Source organism: Lampetra planeri, chromosome 10 (assembly GCF_965212315.1).
Source record: "Lampetra planeri chromosome 10, kcLamPlan1.2.h2, whole genome shotgun sequence".
Classification (NCBI taxonomy): Eukaryota; Metazoa; Chordata; class Hyperoartia; order Petromyzontiformes; family Petromyzontidae; genus Lampetra; species Lampetra planeri.
Genome location: NC_136116.1, coordinates 207,163 through 230,542, shown reverse-complemented (window position 1 = coordinate 230,542; position 23,380 = coordinate 207,163). Strand labels below are relative to the sequence as shown.

The 23,380-nt window shown below is 46.5% G+C and overlaps 3 protein-coding genes across 6 annotated transcripts in view; 2 read left to right on the top strand and 1 right to left on the bottom strand.

The window, feature by feature from the left end:
* The window catches only part of LOC144720782 (amine oxidase [flavin-containing] B-like), a 77,761-nt gene extending 76,039 nt beyond the window's left edge, over positions 1–1,722 (bottom strand). For all 3 annotated transcript variants that reach the window (XM_078597818.1, XM_078597819.1, XM_078597821.1), the window contains exon 1: positions 1,634–1,722. In XM_078597818.1, the coding sequence (XP_078453944.1) occupies positions 1,634–1,713 (80 nt within the window). In that variant the 5' untranslated portion in view covers positions 1,714–1,722. The remainder of the gene's footprint in view (positions 1–1,633) is intronic.
* On the top strand, positions 1,453–5,488 carry STN1 (STN1 subunit of CST complex). The gene is made up of 2 exons (XM_078597822.1): positions 1,453–1,689; positions 3,038–5,488. The coding sequence occupies exon 2, from the start codon at positions 3,038–3,040 to the stop codon at positions 4,172–4,174; it is 1,137 nt and encodes a 378-aa protein (XP_078453948.1). The 5' UTR covers positions 1,453–1,689; the 3' UTR covers positions 4,175–5,488.
* Positions 5,489–13,777: 8,289 nt separating this feature from the next.
* POLE (DNA polymerase epsilon, catalytic subunit) overlaps positions 13,778–23,380 on the top strand; it is a 109,504-nt gene continuing 99,901 nt past the window's right edge. For both annotated transcript variants that reach the window (XM_078597806.1, XM_078597805.1), the window contains exons 1-5: positions 13,778–13,998; positions 17,216–17,354; positions 18,380–18,460; positions 18,979–19,023; positions 22,692–22,784. In XM_078597806.1, coding sequence (XP_078453932.1) covers positions 13,955–13,998; positions 17,216–17,354; positions 18,380–18,460; positions 18,979–19,023; positions 22,692–22,784 — 402 coding nt within the window. In that variant the 5' untranslated portion in view covers positions 13,778–13,954. The remainder of the gene's footprint in view (positions 13,999–17,215; positions 17,355–18,379; positions 18,461–18,978; positions 19,024–22,691; positions 22,785–23,380) is intronic.

Below are 23,380 nucleotides of genomic sequence, written 5' to 3'. Positions count from 1 at the left end.
TTACAAAAAAATCCGCAGACTACCTGCAGCATCTCCTCTCTGTTTCAAAGAACAAATCTGACCTAAGGTCCTCGCTCATTTACCAGCTTCACATTCCCTATTGCCGTACAAATACTGGAGGAAGGGCCTTTGCTATTAATGCCCGAAGGGTCTGGAATGCTATTGCCAATAAACTGCAACGGGAATCACTACCTATGAGATCTTCACTCAAAACTGCTCTAGAGGAGTTGTACACCCCTAGCTGCCACTGCTATTCAGTGGCCTAAAATACAATACAATGTTTCGCTTCGGATGACCACTGCAAAGTATTATCTGTGTTTTGATTTAGTGTGCTGATCTTAAAGGTGCATTGAAAAATGTGATACTCGCGACTGATGCTCCTGCTGTTGTGGAGTGACTCATGCAGCCAGCTATGGCTGCAGGGTTTGGTGGTACATATTGTCGTTTATTGTGAAAATTCGGTCACAGTTCCTATGATCTCTGTTACATTGCTTTTAATGTGGTGATTTCGAAACTTTTTTTGGTTTGGCCATGTTTGTTGTTGTAGTACGGAGTTAGACTGATGGCCTTAATCTAAGTTGTCTTGTGGTTGTTGTTGTTGTTTGACTTGCATCCCACTGGCATTTTTGCACACAGCGTTGGTGTATGGTGCTTTTTTCTGGAATTTTTGCTGGTTTTTTTCCTGGATTTTCAGTTTGCACATAGTCACTTTAAGATGTTTTCTTGTTCATGTTTTTTGTTTGTTGCGGTTGCACCTGATTCAAGAGCCGAATGGCTCGCAGGGCTAAAGCTAATAAATGAACTTGAACTTGTTTGCATGTTCACCACAAGTGCCGTGTGAGGTTAATGAAGCATACCATTCCTTGCAACAGGTTTCAATGCTGGTGTTTAAACATCGTAACACTTTTTTTATTGTCAGAAAGGGTAAAACCCGATTCTTACCTTGACTTAAAGCTTTCGTGACTGCAGGAATTTATATTCTTTGGGTTTTTCGATAAAGTCACCAATCTACGTGGCTTTACCGAAAGACCCAAATAAAATTAGGTCACAGTTCATAGGTATAGATTTATTCTTTGGTTCTTTCGGTAAAGTCACGTATAAAGATAAAATAATAAATTAAAGAATAGTATGCAAAGAAAATTCGGTCACAGTTCATAGGTATAGATTTACTCTTTGGTTCTTTCGGTAAAGTCACGTATAAAGATAAAATAATTAATTAAATAATGGTATGCTATTATAGTATGCTATAATTTATTATTTTATCTTTATAGGTGACTTTACCGAAAGAACCAAAGAGTAATTCCTGCAGTCACGAAAGCTCCAAATTAAGGTATAGATTTTTTGCAAAGAAAAAAATCTTCTCGCTTCTCCGTACCACAATAACACATTGTGTCTCTACAATTCGATTCCCGCGAATCGATGAACCGCATCTGGTGCGATCTTTCAGGAATCGATGTGCATACATATATTCGACTCGCGGAATCGATGCACAGCGTATTCCTGTTACCGCATATTTCGCGTGGCAAATCACCCGCGTGTGGATGCCCCGTTAATCAGCGATAAACCAGCGACGTCGATGACGCGGGTGTCTAACGCGCCCCTCCGCTCAGAACCTTCAGGCGACGGAGCTCACCCCGGGGTCCCGCGCTGAGCCGCTTCCTCTCTGGCCTCCTTCATTCGCGCTCCGAGGTACATTCCGTCGTCGGCGGCCATGTTGCTACGTCCCTCGTAGACGATTGGTTAGGACGACGCACGTGCTCTGAGTAACGTGCTGTGATTGGTTACCCATGCCGCGTGCCGCTATCTTGTTTAAGTCAGGTAAAGGACGCGGCGCTTCTGCACGGGCCTTTAAAGGAACATAAATAGGCGACGTTTCGGGCAATGACTCTTCACAGCACACACAATTATGTGCTTCTGTTTTGTTTAATACCGGGCGGTGGCGGCAGTGGCAATGCAGGTGATCTGATATCCAGGAGTAATGTTGAGGCAGCAAGGTTTGGTGGATCACAATTCAAGTTTAATAGAGGTTTTTGGGTTAGATCGCGTAAATGTATAAATGTGTCGTTAAAACCCGCCACCACAGCCAACTAGTAAGGGTTGTCACGTAAACAGAACTTGCCAATTCGTCACTAGTACAGCACACCGAATGTGTGTTGGAGAGCCAAGCCACAACGTTTACAATCCGAGTACGACGTTACATTTATAAGCTTACGGGATCTAACCCAAACAACTCTATTTTGGATGATATTGGTCGCGAAAGCCTAAGTGTTAAAATGATAATTCAAGTTGTGAAACTCCCTCATTAATGACACCGCGCATCAGGAAGGATGTGATTCGCGGTGTCATTAATGAGCTGCTAACTGCTACTGTGCTGGTTTTTTACATTTCACCTAATCTATTTATACATGCGAGCCGTAGGACTCTTCAGGAGGGTCTTACATTGGGTTGGTATTTAAAGATGTTTTGAGCCAATTAAAGACGAGTGCTTATACAAGTACTAAAAACCCGGAGCACCCGGGATAAAAACACGCACGCGAGGAGACAACACCTTATCCCCGATTAGCCCACTTGCTCTACTGCCTTCCAGCGAGACGGGGTTATGGCACCTCAACGCCAACCGGAAGGGAGTTCACAACAGTTGTACAATCCGCCAACCCTCGCCTCTACAGTGATGGACTACACGCTACGTCCATAGTCACCAATGCCCATCTGAAAATGGCCTCGATAATTCCTTCAGATTGGGTTTGAATTTATTTGATTTGTTACACGGATGCTCCCTTTAGGCAGTTTCCTGGCTATTTTACAATGGTGATCCCGTGGTACGTGAGGACAGCAGCAACAAAATACAAAAACTTAAATATATTGCAGAGACCGAGTACAGGGTACAGATGGATATCTCCAGGGTGCTGATATGATACACGTAATGACATGCTGTGCATACAAGATGCCTCATCTATAGCTGTCTCCGCATAACATAAGTGTATTTTTATACACATCCCATCGGTCAAACCTTAATGAGAGTGTATTATCTACACAGATGGCTGCTGACCCCACACCCATGAAGTGGTGGGGGCTCGACCCGCTGCACCGCACGCACGTCAAGCTCTATGTGGCTGACATCCTTGGCATGGCGCCGGCGGCCTCTACGCCAGGAGTGTATTTCTACCGAAATCACGCCATCACCCACGTGGATGTGATGGGTACTGTCGTGGAGGTGCGAGAACGGGAGAGCTTCACGGCGTACGCGCTTGACGATGGAACGGGCGTCATCACCTGCCTGTGCTGGAAGGAGCCAGAGCGGTGCAGGAGAGGAGGAGGTGGCACCCTACCCCACTCGTGTGCATCGCAGGTCGTGATCCAGGATCTCCTTGCGTTGGTCCTGCACAGGGAAGCGGAGAGCTCACGCGCGCAACTCGGAGACTGGCTGCACGTACTCGGCAGCATCAACTGCCAGTGGGAAACCAGAGAGATACATGCCACGTACTACAGCAGAGTGGATGACCCAGGGTGCGTGCAGCTGATAGAACGCCTGCGAGAGCAAGTGCGGCTGTATACGCAATACTACGATAAGGAGTATGCATGGGCTGGGAACACCAGTCAGCTTAGAGGACAAAGTGACATTCTACTGAGCACGCTGTGTGATGGGATTTTGAAGTTCCTGGAGGATAATGGTATTCGAAGTGTTTATTTCCAAGAGCTGCAGCGTGTGGAGAGTTTGGCAGCGCTCGCTGCATTCACAGAGCGCGACACAGACCGAAGTCAGATGTTGGCACATACCTCCTCACAGCGTGAAAAGTGTGCCTCGCACCCTTCCTCAAAACAGGAAGGCTGTGTGGCCTGCACTGCACAAGTTACCACGCTCGCTCAGTTCCGTGATGCTCTTTGCCGACTCGAACAGAATGGCTTCGTTTACAAACATCCCACGAACAATGAGTTGTACTTGGTGACAGATTTGGACGTCAACTTGCGCGATAACGTGCTGCTCGTGGTGCGTGGGAAATGCACAGGGCCTGCTTCCAAGCAGAGTGCTGTGTCCCTGGGCGACATAACATACGCGGTGCGTAATCTGTGTGGAGTCACCGTGCGGGAAAGCCATGTGGAACGGGTCCTGGCAGTGCTAGAAGATAAAAGCTTAGTATTTTGCAAAGGCAAAGATACGTACATTGCATTTTGAAAACTGTTGCTGTCCAGCAGGAAATACTGTAATATTGTTATGCTTGTTTACGTAGGAAAGCTTCAGGGGGCGATGTTGCAATATGTAATTCCAGTTGATGTTTTGGACAATGCCAGATAATACATTTTAATCTATGGGAAGAAACCGGGGAACCTGGAGGGAAACCCATACAGAACAGGAACATTCCATATGGAAAAGGCTCCCATGTCAAGCATCAAGCCCAGGACCTTTTTGCTGCAAGGTATCAGTGTTTCGACTGCACCACCCAACTGCCTGATCCTGCACACTTGCGTCATTTCACCCTGCTTTGTGTATATTAGGAAGCCATTGGAGCTATGCACTATTCGAACTATATTGAAAACTCATTTCTTTTGAACTGCTTATATATTTTAATAATTGCCTTATGGTTTGTTAATTTGAATGCATCGTTGATAGTTTATGGTACCATCAAAGCTTTCGATAGTATTATTCGTTCTTGTTTTATACATACGTCTTTAAATGCATGGCTTCATAAAATAATTTGGTATGTAAGGTTGTGCTGGGTTGTATTATTTCTTATGTGTTGCTCTTTTCTGAATAAATGCATCTTCATTTCTTCAACTTTGCGCCAATCATCACAGTAGAAAGTTTTATGGAAGTCGTGCATCAACTGTAAATTGCTGAGGATATGGCAGAAGGAAGCGATAATGCCTGTGGTGCACCAACGATTCTAATGACTTCTGATTTAAGTCTGAGCCTCAAAGGGGGTTGCCTCTGAGTTGTGGGCACGAGGGCCATCAAATTGACGATATCAACTCACGTTAACTTCAGGCTCATTAAACCAACATGCTAACGAATGCACAACAATGAACAGTATATTGTTGAATGTGAACGACGATCCTCAATCGCTGCAATTCATGCAATCTCGGTAGGTTTAATTTTACCATCGGCCGTGAACAATAAACAGAAACTGCTGGATGAGCAAAGCAAGGTGAATTAATAATTGTATGTATTTTGCAGTGGTGCACAAGCAACAGAAATCAACATTCGTCAATAACACTGCCTTTGAGGAGAAAATATATCGTTAACGTTTTGGGCAATAGCCTTTTTTCATATCACAGGGAGAAAAAGTGGATAATAATACACCATGGGGTGTGATGGAGAATATATATTTTATGATCAGTTTTTAGTTGGGCATATGACTGGTAACCCAATAGATATTTAGTATCAACAAAAGGATTTAACTCCCACATTTGTGAAGTGGAAGCATCCGAAAAGAAATGCCAGATACACGTATTTGAAGCTACAATAAATTAAATAAAACATTTTAAAAAGCTTTGTCTCAGGTGTGATTCTTACCCATGTATTCAGTTACATAAAAAACGTGAAATTTAATTGAGGAACTGTGTTGTCGTTGTGTCGTCTGGGACTTTTTGTTGTTTTGCCGTCTTGCCCAAGCTTCAGTGTTGAAAAATTCGTAGGAATTTATTTATGCCATTTGTACGTGCATACTTTATATATTTTAATACATTTTAGTGACTTGCTTACATCTTCTGTACTTTGCACTCTTATCGTTTTTTTGCGAAAAAGCTTCATAGCTTATCGGATTTCTCCAGTTTAAAGATTCTGATTATAAATCATAAAGACTAGCCTTTTGCCCGTCCAAGGACGGGTGTATTGCAGTAAATCTGAAACTTGCAAGCGAACAGCAGACCGCGACGTGATATTCATTGCATCCATTCGTGTGCAATTTGTAAGGCCGTGGTGACAGACATTTCATTTAAAGGTTATAATCCCTTGTTCATCATAACGTCCTTTTTACTTCTATGTCTCAGTAGCGTTACGGAGATCGCGTGACGTGAGGGTTCTGCCTTTGTAGTGAGGGTTGTGGGTTGACGCCGAGGAGGGGGGAGGAGGCGCCTCGCCCACCCCCCCATGTGGAGTGCCGTCACCCGCTAATTCTTATTAATGGGAGGGGGCGTGTCCATTTGAAGGACGTCACCTGTTCATGATTATTAATGAGGGGGGCTGTTCGATGTGGAGTGGCGGCACCTGCTCATGATTATTAATGAAGGGGGGTTCTCATGTGATGTTATGTCACCTGCTCATGATTATTAATGAGGAGGGGGGGTCCCTGAAAGTTGTTTGTCTGCAGTAAGCGCGTGTGTGTGTGGGGGGAGCGGTAGTGTAGCGGTTAGCGCGCTGCGCTATGAACCTGGCGACCCGGGTTCGATACCCGCTCATGGCTAACACCAGTGACGATTATCTGAACCGGTCCTGGGCCTCCCCTAGGTCGACTCAGCCTTAAATGAGTACCTGGTGCGGTGTGTAAACATCACCACTAGGGAGACAAAGGCGGTCGGGCGTGGTGCTGGCCACCCACCCCCTCGTGTACCGCTCCGGCCTTCATAGGTGCTCGCTAACAGCACTTGCCCCTACAGTCTGTTCAGGCTATACGGGGGATCTTTGTTTTATCTTTGTGTCCGGCAAAACAACCCCCTACCTCCTCGCGGTGCCGGGCGGGCAACACTGTCGTGGACATTGCTGTGGGGGGTGGGCCAATGCCCATTGGCCTCTCCCCCCATGGCGTCTGTGACCACCACAGTGGCTAAACGGGGGCTCTGGATGGTTGCGAGGGGCTGGTAACCCCTCCACCTTCAATTAATTACCACGAGACTACGATATAAACATAAAAATGTAACATCAGCTTGTGCCGGAGGCCCCGGGGGGACAGGCTTCTATGACGTGTCCTGGCCAAACCCCAATTGGCGGAGCCAGGAGATTGAATCTTCACCCTCGGGGCTCCTCCAGAAACAACATAAAACCGCTACGGATGGCCACGTGGAATGTTCGAACGCTCACTGCGGAGGAGAGGCTGCCACTCCTTTGTCGGGAGCTGGACCGGTGTTGTATCTATGCCCTGTTTTCCGTTATTAATACTAAGAATAATTAAGAAAAAAAATGTTTTTTATATATATATTTTTTAAATTAAATAATGAAAACAACCCACTACACTCACAAGCACACCAGGAATCTATGAAACATGGAGGGCCATTAAAACGATAAGAATTCGGTCACAGAGAGGTCAGAGACATCCAGATGGACAAAAGATCGATGGACTCACCTCCCAAGACATCTGGAGATGCACGGATGGGGTGCAGAGCAGAGAAAAACAACTTTTGCAACTCGCATTTTCCTTAACGTTTTCCTTACCGAAAAGTAGAAACTTAACAAAAAGAATTAACCAGCAAACAATAGGGGCTTTTTATTAGTAATTCCCTTGTATTACTCGTATTCACCGCATATATATTATTTAGAATTATATGTTTTCTATCTACATGACCTTCCTAAAAACTAAAGAATGCGAATTTCAGAAAGCTTAAGTGGAAACTTAGTTACACTTAACCTCAGGACATTAAAATATAACTCAGAATAAAACACCAATCCCTGAAGAACTAAACTTGGCGAAGCCCTCAAAATAATGATGTAACGAGGATCATTACGAATATTCATTAAACATAGACGAATGATAACCACGATACTAAGACCGAAGGAACTCATAAGAAATATCAAGAATAAATGTAACACACAGGACCACATAAGGTATTGCATAAATCTCCTCGACCACCTTTGTCTTCCAGCGGGGTCTGGCCTCGGGATGACCCACGCAGGGCAAGCAGGGAGCAGAGGGAGTCAAAGGGTCGCGAGGGGGGGGGTCTGTGCTGGCATAGCTGGGACATGTTTTTTTTCTGTTTGTTTTCTCTCGCAAGAGATGCGCAGAGAGGGGAGTCACGTTTTTGAGTTTAAGCACAAGCGCACATAGCGAATGAGCTGTCTGGTTCGAGTTGCGCTCAGTCTTGCAACTCGGCTTGCGACGCGGCGTTGCGACGGGGCTCGCAAGAGAGCTGGGGCAGATCGTGCCTCGAGGAGAGATGGGACGACAAGGGGTCGTAGAGTGACCGCCTGAGTGAAAGTCTGGTTCGAGTCGCGCTCAGTCTTGCAACTCGGCTTGCGATGCGGCGTTGCGACGGGGCTCGCAAGAGAGCTGGGGCAGATCGTGCCTCGAGGAGAGATGGGACGACGAGGGGTCGTAGAGTGACCGCCTGAGTGCAGTCTGTTCAAGTCACGCTCAGTCTCGTGACTCGGCTTGCGACGCAGCGTTGCGACGGGACTCGCAAGGGAGCTGGGGCACGTCGTGCCTCGAGAAGTGATGGAACGAGGAGGGGTCATTCGAGTCGCAGAAGTCTGAGTTCAACTTGGGTCGAGGCTGGGTTTCAGCCGTGCTCCGGCTGGCGGAGCGTCGTGAGGGAGCAAACACCGATGCCGATAGCAGGTGTCGCTTCTCGCAGAACGAAGTTAAGTGCGAGTGAAGCTGGCAGCTGCACGAACAGAGGAAAGCACGGAGAAGAGAGAGTGACGAGTGACGACAAGCAATCAACCTGTAAAAGGGCGGAAATCGCCAAGCGTCAACCAAGCAAGCATCGAAAAGGACGAGCAGCAGCGGATGAGCAACAAAGGCCATCGTTCATCGCCGGAGTGCTCCAAGCCAGTGAGCGCGCAGAGCCGCGTCATCCAGAGCCACAAGCCAACACAGCCTGAAGCAAGGGCGAGTGTCCGTGTGTAGTTGGCAGCGATCAAGGAGAGAGCGACAGCAGCAGCACGACCCGGGCATCACCGAGCGTCGTGCCAACTTGTCGTCCAGCAGTGGAGAGAGAGAGAGCGCACAAGCAGACACACATCCGAGCAAGGGAGCAGCAGGGGCTCGCTGCGGCCACGCCCAAGCCAGAGGGAACCTGGCCGCTGTTTGTATATTCCCTCTCACACCACACAAGCTAACGACACAACTCCCGGCTCTAAGAAATTTAATTAATTTTACAAGGGGACAACGCACACACAACACGCACATGAATAAGATTTTCAAAAAGTTATCTTTGCGTTTCAAAAAGGGTTGCCATTTCAAGGTGGTGCGTTCAAATCAACTGATCGTGCAAAGCAGTTGCTGCCGTCGAGTTACATGAATAAGAAAGGTTTTAGTCATTCATTTTCGTTAATTGCATAATCTTGCCCATGGATTTATTGACGTATGCTTTCGCCTTTGCATACTAGAGTGTCATGTGTTTGTTTAGAATTAAAATTGCTTAACACCAACTGTTCGAGTGCTTCTTTCCAAGTCCATGCAAAACTGTCTTATTCTTAAGAACTGTATCCTGTGATGAGATATGAAACTGGAGATCTAATATAACATAACACACACTAAGATAATCAGTAAATGTTTAATCAATGATAATCGTGTTATCCTGATTGATACAACTCTGGATAACGAAGCTAAGCTTAATTATCATAACTGCTCACATTAACATAATCGCAAGCATTCACATACATTACTACGATTATCTCCGTGATTATCATAATTTATGCATATAATTACACACATTAACATAATTATGCGATTTGCGCATTTTTTGGAAATTTATTAATTTTTATTATTTTTATCAAAATTTCATAATCCAACACATACAACACCGGTACCGCCTGGATCTCTGTGGCATTCAGGAGGTCCGGTGGACCAGTTCTGGCTCCTGCCACCATGAGGGGTGGACAGTCCTCCACTCGGGGCAGGAGACTGCCAAACAACAGGGTGTGGCTCTTCTTCTGAACAAAAGAATGAAGGGGGTGTGGGAGCGTGGCGGTGTGGTGTGGGAAGCTGTAAGCCCCAGGATACTTTGGGCTCGCCTTCCCATCAACCGGAGGCGAGGAGTGGTGGTCGTGGTTACTTATGCCCCCACCGAAGACGAGCATCCGTGGAGGGATGCAGGAAAAGCTGATGAGTCCAGATGCCTTGTATGACCTGTCACAGGTGCTGGCTAAAGTGGCCACTCGGGACAGAATCATCTTGTTGGGTGACTTCAATGCCCGAGTTGGTCATGATGCTGGCACTTGGTCTGGAGTGATTGGAAGGCATGGGCCAGATCAGCTCAATAACAACGGTAGGAGGCTGCTAGATTTTTTTGCAGCCCATGGGCTTGTAATTGCCAACACGCTCTTCCGGCATCGGCGCATCCACACAACATCATGGATGCATGCCGGGTCCAAGCAAGAACATCTGCTGGACTACATAGTGACGGACCAGCGGATGCGAGCCCATATCCTTGACACCAGGACCTCTGACCATCGACTAGTCATCTGTAAGATGCGCCTGCCATTCTTCCACTCCGGTGGTGGGTGTACACCCAGGACCCCATTCAAACCAAAAATGGCCTGGTCTCAGCTGATGAAAGTTGCAAGCGAGAATTTCATCATCGCTTGCAGCTGGGGTTGGCATCGTCCCCCACTCCTCCTGATGTCGAGGGTAAATGGGCGAGGTTTAGGACTGTGACTCATGCAGCTGCAATGGCTGCTTTGGGTACGCGGTCCAGACCTCCGCAGAAATCCTGGCTGACAGAGGAGGTGTTCAGGTTAGTTGAGAAAAGCGACAGGCCCACTCTCATCGGCTACAGCATCCCACGTCAGAGAATGAGGAGGTTTACCGCAGCCTTCGCTCGGAGGTTCGGAGAGCCGTAAGGCGATCCGGAGTCTGAGACCAGGAAAGGCACCGGACAGAGATGATCTCCCAAGCGAAATGCTGAAGGAGGGTGGCGTTTGTGCACAGACTGCCCTATATGACATAACAACAGTCTGGACCACTGAACGGGTTCCGCAGGATTGGAAGGATGTCCTGGTGGTCCTCCTCTTTAAGAAGGGGGACCGCACAGACTACAACAACTACAGGGGCATCTCACTCCTCAGTGTGCCGGGAAAGGTCCTGGCAAGGATTATTCAACATCGCCTTGCTAGGCACGCTGAGGAGGGGCTTGCGGAGCCCCAATGTGGTTTCAGGAAAGGGCGGTCCTGCACAGATGCCATATTTTCTGTCTGTCTGCTAGAGCAGAGGTGTAGGGAATTCTAAAAGACCTACATCTCTGCTTTATTGACCTGGTCAAGTCCTATGATACCGTCAGTCGGCCTGAGCTCTGGGTTGTTCTTCGTGCTTTCGGAGTCCCTGATCCTCTGCTCACAATCATTAAGGACCTTCATGATGGTGAGCGGGCCCGGGTAAAACTACGTGGCCGGGAGTCAGAGCCTTTCCCTGTACACCTTGGGGTGCGACAGGGATGTCCTCTGGCTCCCACATTATTTAACATCTATTTTGACCGCGTAGTTCGTGAAGCCTTCAATAGCTGTACCGGGGGAATTTCCATTTGGTACAGATATAATGGGAGGCTGATTGACGCCTGGGTGCGATCAAGGGATGGCTCCCTATTGGTCAACCACGTTATGTATGCCGATGATTTGGTTATAGCTGCTCATTCAGAAGAGGAGTTGGAGACGCTTCTGCTGAGACTGGAGCGTGCCACTAAGAGGTGGGGCCTTACCATCAGCCCCACCAAAACTAAGCACCTGCCTGGGTATTTTGTACCATCGGACACTCCACCCCCACAACTCCCAATCGGTGATGGGGCAGTAGTGGAGAGAGTGGAGAGTTTCCCATACCTGGGCAGTGTGCTTATGACCGGCTCCAGTTTAACAGCAGAGGTCTCACTCCGAATCAGTCGAGCGGCAATATCTTTTCATCGGTTGCGTAACGCTGTGTGGAAGCTACCTGGTCTGTCGCTCCGCACGAAGCTTCAGGTCTTCTCGGCCACAGGCATTCCCTCCCTTCTCTACGCTTGCAAAACGTGGACCCCCCTAATGGAGCATCTTCGCCGGTTGGAAACATTTAGGCTGGCCTGCCTACGATCCATCCTGGGTTTAACCAGGCTGGATTGTGTGAGCTCACAAATCCTTGAAAGATCTGGGCAAAGTCCCATCGGTGAGCTCCTCCGGCAGGCAAGGCTGCGTTGGCTGGGTCATGTAGCCCGCATGCTCAGCCACCGCATGTCCAAGCTTCTTCTGTTTGGCTGGATAAATGGGTCTAAACGGGAGTGGCACGGACTAGAGAAGAGATGGCCAGATGTGGTACATAAGGATGTGGAGCTGATTGGACTTGCCGATGACTGGTACCAGCGGTGTCAAGATCGGCCTCTGTGGAGGAGGCTCGTGAAGGACGCTACTGGGCAGTTGGAGGCAGTCGCCCTCCAACAACAACGGAGGGCGGAGGAGCGACGCTCACAATAACGAGCGGAGCGCCGGGTGGCTAAATAACAGCAAGTTGGTACAGTAGGGGGCACAGGTGGTCAGCCAGTCATCTCGGTCATCTCGGTCAGTCGACCCGTGGCACCTGGGTCTGCCCCGTGACCTCCTGCCAGCGGGCGTTCGACACCTCAAGTGGCCTCAAGGTGCACTTGGCCTGGCACAAGCGTCGTGGTGACGTCACCGCCACTTAGTGGCGAATGGCGGTTGTTGTTGTGTGTGTGGGGAGCGGTGGTGTAGTGGTTAGCGCGCGGCGCTACAAACCCGGCGACCCGAGTTCGATTCCCGCTCACGGCCACCACCGGTGACGATTATTTGAAACGGTCCTGGGCCTCCCCTAGGTAGGTCGAGTCAGCCTCAAACGAGCAAAGTCGCTTCAAATATGACATTTCTTTACAGAAAGTGATGGTCAAAATAAATATACACAGCACAGTGCTCCATCCACACGTGACGTCACTGCAAAAGAGGCCCCCCCCTCATTAATAATCATGAGCGCGTGGATTTTTACACTCCCGCAGGTCGAGCGGAAATAAAACATTACTGTACGCAAATTCGCTTTCAATTTGACGTTTCTTTATTGAAAGGTAATCAAATAAATAAGTGTACGCAGCAACAAAGTGTATTTGGTGTCTTTATTTATTTCCTCAGCACTTGAAACAAACGGTAAGTATAATGCTTATTCATTATACAATTTCTACATTTTCCAGACTATCGAATTCAAATTGATTACAACCTTAGCGAGCGAAAGCAGAAGACAATAAAGTATTAGAGCCAGAGGTGTGGACTCGAGTCATGTGACTTGGACTCGAGTCAGACTCGAGTCATGAATTTGATGACTTGCGACTCGACTTGGACTTGCATAACAATGACTTTGTCCCACCTATGAGATGTGGACTCGAGTCATGTGACTTGGACTCGAGTCAGACTCGAGTCATGAATTTGATGACTTGCGACTCGACTTGGACTTGCATAACAATGACTTTGTCCCACCTCTGATTAGAGCAGTGATTTCGAACTAATTGAAGGTGAGTTAAATGCAGTGCTACAGTCACATAAAGTGAGGTGTTTTGTGACATAGTTTTGTGCAAGAATCTGCCATTAATACAATACAAGAGATTCACGCAAAATATCGGACACCGAGGTTCATTTTTTAAGTTAAGAAATTTGTATTTACGTGCAACAACTACAAAATTTACAGTGAAATGCAGTGTAGTGTTTGATGACATTCTTTCGTGCAAGATTCGCTGCCATTAAATTTACACAAGATACAATTACACTCTGCTCAACTGTTCCGGAAATATTACAGCTTCCGTCTTAGAACGGGCAAAATGCTAGTCGTGATTACAGCAGGTGATATATTATGAGTGGGAGGAGGTACAAGTGGGCGTGGCCACTTTGTGGGCGGGGGGCCCCCCCGTAGTGGGCGTTATGCGCTGGTGACCCTCGGTGGCAGTCACCCATTCAGGAATCATTTCCGGGTTAACTTTTGGCGCGAAAAGTTGCTACCGATAACTGTGCTTTGAGGCGGAGAAGCGGATAGCCGAGTCAGCCCTGAGTCTCTTAGCGCTTCTTTCTTTCCGAGTATTCCCTCAGTCCTCCTCGGAGTCCTTTACTCGTGTGGAGTCGTCGGAGATGCCGACGCTGCAGAACAGCGGCCGCCTGCGAACCGACGACGGGTAAGCGAATGAGTGAGTGACATTGTCCATGGCTCACTTTCTGGATCCGCTGCTAAGTACAATCAGTATTGCTTTGCGGAAGGGACATTGCCTGAAACGTCTGCCTGTTGTACGTTATAGTTTTCACGGCAGTGTTCGTGACGAATCGTACATGGACGTTGTGTTGTCTTTCTAACGCCTCCATTGATAGTGACCTATAGCTCACGGTGGATGGGGGTGGTGCAGGGCTGGACGTGACTGATGATCGCCAGTTGCCATGTGCGGTAACTCACAAGTGCCCGTGCTGCTTTGTAGCGGTGCTAATCATAGATAAGAAATACGCTTTTGGCATGTAGGGCAGCTGAGCTGCATTCACTGACAATTGAGGTAGAACTGGCATTGACGCTCATGTGATGTAGGAAAATCACGTGTAGCACTGATGATCCCTAATACTGTATAAATGAAGTTGTTTGCCTATGGAATGTACGGTCATAGTAACAGGTGCTGTACAGCTGAAGCCAGCTCCGTAAGACACAGCAAGCGATGTTTTGTCTCTGGTTGTAAATTATACACTAGTCAGCAGTGGCGGCTCCTGCAAAATCTCTCAGGGGGGGCAAATGTTTGGATGATTGATAAGGATAAGGTCCACCCATGCAATGGATAAATTAACAGCTTAAGTATGTAAAGGCAACTTCACTACTTTAATATTAATGAAAAATAAAGTGACTCTTACAATACATCTCTTTGTTTGTTTCTATACTCACTATTATTACACTACTTACATCACATTACTCGCTTAATACACTGCTTACTTATACTGAAATTTTGCTCTTCTCTTTTTCAAAGTAGCAAAGTGATCAATTACTCTCTCATTGAAAGCAGGCATGTTCCTGGCTAGTTCCCTCTCCATGGAAAGCATAGCCATTGCATTCAGACGTTCCTGTCCCATTACATTTCTCAGGAATGTCTTGATTCTCTTTAAGATTGAGAAACACCTCTCAGCTTCAGCAGTTGTCATGGGAGTGGTTATGAGGATGTTCAACAGAGCAACAGTCTCTGAAAAAGTATCCTGGAGGTTGTACTTCAGCAAAACCTGGTACAGCGCTAGTGCACCACAGCAGCCCTTGAATTCTGGACTCTCATAAATGACAGACAGTTCAGTCTTCAGCTTCGCCTTATTTAACATAGGGTATGCCCTGACAGTGATGTTCAGAGCCTCAACAGGGAATGTATGGCCATGCTGTTGAAACATCTCTCCTTGTAGCAGCGTGGCACTTACAAGGTGGTCGGTAAAGGAGAACCTTTCTTTGGTGTGCAATACAGTATATAATTTAATGTTGGGTTTGTCTATGGCAGTATATAGTAGGGTGTAGACTCGTGTGATGTAAGAGAATAAAGTTTAGATGCAAGCATATTATATATATTTTTTACGACGTAGAATTGTAATGTATTACTTACTGTTAGTAACTCAGCATATTGTAGAGTATATTTAGTATACTGATGATAATATGTAGTTTATACTTTAGTTGTTTACGTGGTGGTTTTAGTTACTGCAGCTACATACTATTAACACTCCTTCCCTTCATTAATGCTACCCTTATCCCCTCCCTTTGATGCTGCTAATCCTGCATAATGCACGGGCATAAATAGTTCTATTCACATACCTGCATTTCCCATAAATATGCTAAATTCCTCTTGATATTTCATATTCTTTTGTTAAGGCTCCCCCTTTCTTCCCCCCTTCCAACCCAGCTTATATACATGCTCCAAGCACGTGTGCTGTTTCATTCAGACGCTGTCGCCTCGACAGACCTGGTTTTCACCTGATGACGGCTACTTGCGTTGTGGCCAAAACGTCGTGATAATTATTTTATTATGTTTTATTTTTATTATTTTATTACTTCCCTTCTACGTGACTTTACCGAAAGAACCAAGAAGATTAATCCCTGCAGTCACAAAAGCTTTAAATCGAAATTCCACTAGGTGGCGACAAATAATATTGTTGACTGAAACGTGCTGACGTATGATGACGTAAGCACGTTAGTGCGAGCCCTTCCGGAAGCCATAGAGAATGCATTGGAGCGCCCGCCGTTCGAAAAAAAACATCTTTGAATGTAAGTCTATGGGAACACTCTGGGCGATTCTCAGCCAGAGTAAAATCGCCCAAAAAGAGGCGGTACTCCACAGAACGTGACATGACGCTGATTGGACTATATCCAGATGCACAGTAACGGCTAGCATAGCTCTGTGGTTGAATGAGATTGTTAATGTGATTGAAAAAGTCCCTTTCACACATTGGTGGTGCGTCGCCCAATCACCCTAATGAAGAAACCGCCCCTGCTAGTCAGCCTCTTAAGCTAGCTTATGAAACCGAGCGTTATCTTCTAATATTCCTGAAAATTATTGAAAAAGCGGTACTGTTACAGTTTTCCACTGAAGATGATGGGGGACCCAGGGCAGATCTTGGCGGTCGCGTGCCACCCGTGCAGTAGCTGAGGTATCTTGACAGAGCGCAGTCAGCATTGGCATTGAGGTTTGGAGGCATCAACGGCTTTGGCCATGGTGACGTCTCGATTATCTTTTTTTAAAGGGGAGTCTTACACTTGTACTGGCCTGCTCACTGTGGTAGCTGCATGGGGAGGATGATTGCCGTAAGGAGCCGTCCATAAATGACGTCACACACCTAGGGGAAGGGGGTCAGACATTTGTGACGATGTGTGACGTGGGGGGGGGGGGGTTTGAGAAATGTGACGTCACGTCAAAATGCGCAACTTTAAATAAATAAAGACAACACGTTCTACTTAATTAAATAGATGTTTTAATAAATGTTTTCTCCTACAACATCAGAGTGCAGCGCCACATTAAATACGCACTACAATGACAATTGTTTAAAGCGATTTGAAGCATATTTTCTTTTTTGGGGGGGGGGAGCAGAGCTCTGTGACGTCATATTTGAGGGGGGGGGGTCTGACTTTTTGTGACGATGGGGGGGTGGGTAAAAAAATCGTCCAAAATCGCGTGACGTCATTTATGGACGGCCCCTAATGTTCACAGTTCACAGCACTGTTGCTTGGCTACCATCGTTTCCGTGGTGCACAGATCGAGGACTGACGAAGAGATGCTCTGAGTTGTCGCACCGTCTTTTCTGTACGAACGTTACTGTGGCTGCACGAGTTGGGTATGGAGTCGCCTGGCTCGCGGAAAACTCTTTCTGCCCCTCCTCCCCCACTACTGTCAGTGCTGATGATGGGGGACCCCAGTCGGCCGTGCGGCGGCTGGAGCGGAGCCGCCAGGTGGACGAGATGGACCTCAAATTCGGTTTTGTGCGACTGCGGGATCCCGGGGAGCACACGGGCTGGCTCATCAACATGCACCCGGTACCTCCTGCTCGCCACGTTTCTCCACAGTCACAAATCAGAATGTCATCACTTCTGCACAAATGAGCCTCACCAGAGGAGTGTGGAATGACCAGTGGAGAGGGTGGCAGAGTGACACTGGTAACAATTTTGCCTCTCACAGAAAGATGGCCCTGGGATTGTATTTCTGCGTGGAGTGTAAATGTTCTTCCCGCTGTTTCGTGCATGGGTCTCCTCCAAGTTCTCTGCTTTCCTCTCATAGCTAAAAAATACACAATGTAGCTGATATTGGCCAAACATCTCAAAACAGGTATTCCTCGATTTATGGAAGGGAGCCTTCTTAAACAAAACACGCATAATACGAAATTTCTTAAATCAGAATAGCTTTTCCCTTTCATTTAGAACAACAAATTAAGGATGTGTTACGGACAGCCATACGAACTCTACTCCTCACCTAAAAATATACACCTATATCACTTCACAATAAAAAAAAAATAAGAAATAAGAACAAATATAAAAACTGTTGAATAGTAATTAATAAAAAAATTACCTTTTCAAGGAACTCACTAAAATATATGCTGCATATTGGAATGGCTGGACAGGTGATGTGGAGGCATTACTGTTGCACTGCAAGAACACCGTAACGCTGTCGCGGATGGATGACGCAGCCTCCCGGGTGCTTCTTGTTTGATCTCATGGCGCTTGCCGTGTGAAATTTCCTGACCGCAGAAATTCGATTCAGTTAATCGAAAAGTGTCCTTAATTTGTCAATTGTGCTAACGCGAAATTTCGTAAAACCGAACGTTTGTAAATCGAAGGATACTTTGATCTAAAAAAATACCAGCAAATGACTCAATTGGGATTACACAGTAGCAGCATCAACACCTACTTGGAGAACTCGGCAGGACCTTCTAAAAAAGTTTTGAGACTCCATGAGGCTTTCCTGGGTAAGCAAGTAGAGTAATAACAATCTGCATACACCATTGCATTAGTTTGTAAGCACTAGTAGCCTAAGAGTGTTTGTCGTGTCATTTTGTGTCTCGTAGACGGATATCTTAGATGAAGACAAGAGGTTGACGAGTGCAGTGGACTACTACTTTATTCGAGAAGATGGGAGCAGATTTAAGGTCAGTTTTGCATTTCAGTCACTTTCAGTTGTGATTTAGCTATTCTGTTGGTTTGTCTGTGAGTGAATTACAGATATACTCCTCCACCCACCCACCCACTGTCTTAACGTGTATATTCGGGTCAGTGGGAAGTGATGCTGTCCACGGTTCAGAATTTGTACCCGCAGTGGCACACAGGAGAGTGCGTGCGATTCAGAATATGTATGACTGCGGTAAGTATGAGGCTAGTCTACTTCATTAGTGTTAGACCGACATTACAATTACGCATAGCAACCATCGCTCTCCTCATGGAAAGTTTAGACCAGGTGCTGAGTCACAATGTGTCCACAGAGACAGCTGCCACTGGATATGCCCTATCAAATGTTTCAGATGAGATATAAATTGCTTATCATATGTAAAGAGCTCTGAGATGCCCCAGTGTACAGGGCCCTCTATCAGATATGTATTCTACATTTTCCGTGACCTGTACTGTATGGTTTGTGTGTGGAAAGTGACTGCTTGAACTTCGTGTCCCTCAGGTGGCTCTGCCGTTCAAGCCCTACTTCTATGTCGCTACTAAAAAGGTAACGTGCACTGTCACATAAAAAAATGACCTGCAAATTACTCAATTGGGATTAAGTAATGGGATATAACACCACTGGTTAATCATAGGAATGAAGTGCCGACTCGCGATGCTGAATTTTAAACATAAGCAGTACAGACGAGCAAAGGAACCCGTCACCTACGACTCATGGGTGTGAGCGGTATTCGTTGCCTGCGCTGGCAGACCAATGCCCTAGGTTATGTTTACAAATAAGACTCCTATTGTTTTTTTGAGTTCTCACTTGGTTGAATAAAATTACTTGAAACTTGTTAAATTGAAACTTCTTAGATGCGGATCGTCTCTGGAATGACATAAAGGCATCTTTTATGTCCACTGTGAAACTGACAGCGCGTATAATTTTATGGTTAAACAGGACCCTGCGGGGTGGGCTGGTAGGAATAATACTAATACCGGTACAGGGATATCGACCGCACACACACGCGCACACACACACGCACATATACGTACACACGCACACACACACACGCACACACACACACGCACACACACCGCACGCACACACACACACGTACACACACATGCACGCACGCACACGTAATGAAGTTGTGTTGCTACGCTTCCAGTTCGCCGTGAATAACGATCCGAAGCCCAATAGCGCCCATTCATCACGCCGCTCGAGTGGGCCGGGCACGCACACACGCACGCACACACATGCACACAGTCACACATATACACACACGCACGCACACACGCACACACAGACACGCACACACACGCGCATACACACGCACACACACGCAAGCACGCAAACACACACGCACACACACGCGCATACACACGCACACACACACGCATACACACACGCACGCACGCGCACACACGCGCGCACACACACACGCACCTCTCACCTGCAAGGCAGCGGTCGCCGCTTCTCCTCCCACATCTCTCGTCGCGGCAGCTGTAACGATGGTGCAAGTTTGTTTTTATCATCAATTCCTCCTCCACCCCTCCCCGCCACTGTTCACCCACCAGAATAAATGAGTTCGCCCATAGTCAGTCGATCAAAAAGTTTCGCCGTGAGGCGCCGGAAGCGACGGCCATCTTGTTTAATTCACATCACAGGGGGAGCGGGCGGCCATCTTGTCGGACAGGGTCATGCCAAGTGTTTGCAGTAGGGGGCGATGTTGATACACGGACGGACGGACGGACGGACGGACGATATAATCTATTGGTGGTCTGGTCCACTTCGTTCCTACCAGTATAATACCGCAGTAGCTTACGTGACTGCAGGAATTACTCTTTGGTTCTTTCGGTAAAGTCACGTAGAAAGAAAATAAATTAAATAATAGCATACGACGTTTCGATTGCAACACAAGCAATCATCATCAGGTACAAATGAAAGAGAAAACAAACCTAGTAAATACTCTGGTTCTTTCGGTAAAGTCATGTAGGTATAAAGTCAAATAAATCGCGACGTTTCGATTGCAACACAAGCAATCATCAGGTGGGAAAACCACAGCAATAATTTGTTTTGCTGAAGTTGGAGAGAGATGCTGTGGTAAGAGGTTATATAGGTAAGAAAAGCTTCAAATCTAGATTAAACTTAGTAAACTTAGAAATATAATGCAATACAACACAGAGAGTCGGCTAACATAACAGTCAACACCCTACCTGGTTGATTACGTTCTTCCAAAGATTGCTAAATGTGAGAGAGAAACAACACACAGCCACGGAGACCCATAGACAGACACATAAGCAGAGAGATAACACAGAGACACACAGAGAGAGACACACACATTGGCACACAGAGAAACAACGCCTCTGTCGAGGCCTTAAATAGAGAGAGAGGGGGGGGTGTATAGAAATTAGCATGTCAATGAGAGATTTGTAGCTTTCGTGACTGCAGGAAATGATAGAGCAACAACACGAGGACAGAGAGAGAAAACACACTTAATAAAACAAAACTTAGTAAAATTTGGAAATGTAATGCAATGCAACACAGAGAGTCCATCAACACACAATTAACGCAAAGCCTGGTTGATTACGTTCTTCCAAAGATTGCTAAATTAGAAGTTAAGTGTGAAATTTTGAGAGAGAGACAAGACACAGACACAAAGACCGACGCACAAGCAGAGCGAGACAACACACACACAGAGAGAGAGAAACCAAACTGCAGGAAATGATAGAGCAACAACACAAGGACACAGAGAGAGAGAAAACACACTGAATTAAACAAACTTAGTGAAATTTGGAAATGTAATGCAATGCAACACAGAGTCGATTACGTTCTTCCAAAGATTCCTAAATTAGAAATTAAGTGTGAAATTTGAGAGAGAGACAAAACACAGACACGGAGACACATACAGACAACAGAGACATACAGAGAGAGAGAGAAAACAAACTTAAAACCTCCCCGTAGAGGTGGTTCAAACTTGATTTGGAGCTTTCGTGACTGCAGGAATTATTCTTTTGTTCTTTCAGTAAAGTCATGTAGAAAGAAAAATTAAATAATAATGTAACTATATCGGTTGTTTATTCACCTTAACCCACTTATACGTAAGGTCGATTTAGGCAACTCGGGAAGGGAATGACGTGGCAAGCTGAAAATTCCAGACAACATAAGCTGTGCAAATTTCATGACGTCAGAGCTCAGCGTTCGATAGTTTTTGCTGCTTCACACAAACAGATGTATTTTCTGCTTTATATTTAAGAGCGAGCTTGAAAATAGTCGCGTTGACTTAGAAAATCGAGATAGCTATGCAGCGCATTCGTGCAGGATAGACGGCCTTTCGGAGGGTATGGGGGGGGATGCGTGACGTCAGCAGGCACACTGCGTAACGCTGCCACATGCGGGTGATGTCACAGACAGATGTGACGTCACCGCTCACTTGCCGTGCAATATATTATATCCATTATTGCGCCACTCCCCCCCCCAAAATAGAAAAGTCTATTTTCATACTTTTTGCTTTGTGTACTATCTGGAAGCTACCTACATGCCAAATTTAAAGTTTGTTGCATGTCGGGAAGTATGCTAAACATTTCGAACAGACACACATTCACAATTCATAGTATAGGTTTTTGGGTCAGATCACGTTATTTATAAATGTGTCGTAACCCTCCACCCCCCGACATGGCCAAACAGTAAAAAATGTGTCACGTTTTCAAAGGACAAATTAATTGACTTCTTTAGCCCACCGGTGTGCTGAAGAGAGAATCAACAGCATTTTAAAATTTGAGTACGACGTTTCGCTGATAATTACAATCAGCTTCATCGGGCAAGAATGGTGAAGCTCTCCTGTTGCTTCCGGTCTTAAATAGAGCAGCATCAGGGTGACGTCATCATTTAATTCAATTCAATCTGGTGCAGTGATTCGAGGTAAGGAGGGGGAAGGTATTGTAATTATATAGATTGGTAATCATTCAATTGTTATTCATTGCTATTTGTTTCCCTTATAAGGAATTGTAATTGTATTTATTTGATAATATGCTTCCAGGCCGCACTAAGCCTGTAGCTGTCCTACTATAACAGCACCTGCCCCTACAGTCTGTGTGGGCTACATGAAGGATCTCTGTGTAGAAGTGAGCATCACCGCGTAGCTGAGATGTGTCGATGGGTGTGTCCCCAGTGCGTACGCACGTGCGCGTGTTGCCCTGCGCACACTCACTCGACGCCGTGTTTCCCTGCAGGGATGCGAGCGCGAGGTGTCATCATTCCTGTCTCGCCGTTTTCAAGGGAAGCTGTCAGGCATAGAGATGGTGGCCAAAGAGGACCTGGATCTGGTGAGGCTGCCCCCCCTCTCTACTGCACTCGTCTGTGAGACACCGTGGCTGGACGCGCGTCAGCCTATCACGCGGTAAACCGGTTACCGGTTCCAGAATCGATAACAGTTTCCAAAAGTCGGGAACCGGTCGCCGTTTCCAGTGGAACATCAATAATGAATGCCCTGATTGGCATGAGCAAACGTACACACCGCGTGGTGCATTATCTGTCGTTTATCAGCTAAAAAGTAAAGGTGCAGTCCTGCAATTACTCGGACTCCACTGGTGGCCAAATGGCCTCTGATAGAGGGAGCTATCATGGATAATTGTTGTACTCTTCCACCCTGACCAGACATGTTGGAAGAGGTGGGCCTACCGCGCACTGCTGGGTGGACAGGGGCGGTAGGGGGTATTTCAGAAACTTGCCCCATGGTTCCAACTGCAAAAATTTTACCGGTGACCGCTGGCTTGCAAGTCCAGTGTGTTAACCATTACACCATGGCAGCTCCTTGCCTTTCTCAGTTAAAAACCTAAGCATGCCGCGTTTATTACCAGACATTTGAAATTGGTAACCATCGTTTTTATCGTCTATTTCATTTGGTTACCGGTGCTGCAAT

Bases quoted from the DNA above. Each gene is read 5' to 3' on its own strand.
- STN1 (XM_078597822.1), top strand. From the start codon at position 3,038: ATGGCTGCTGACCCCACACCCATGAAGTGGTGGGGGCTCGACCCGCTG.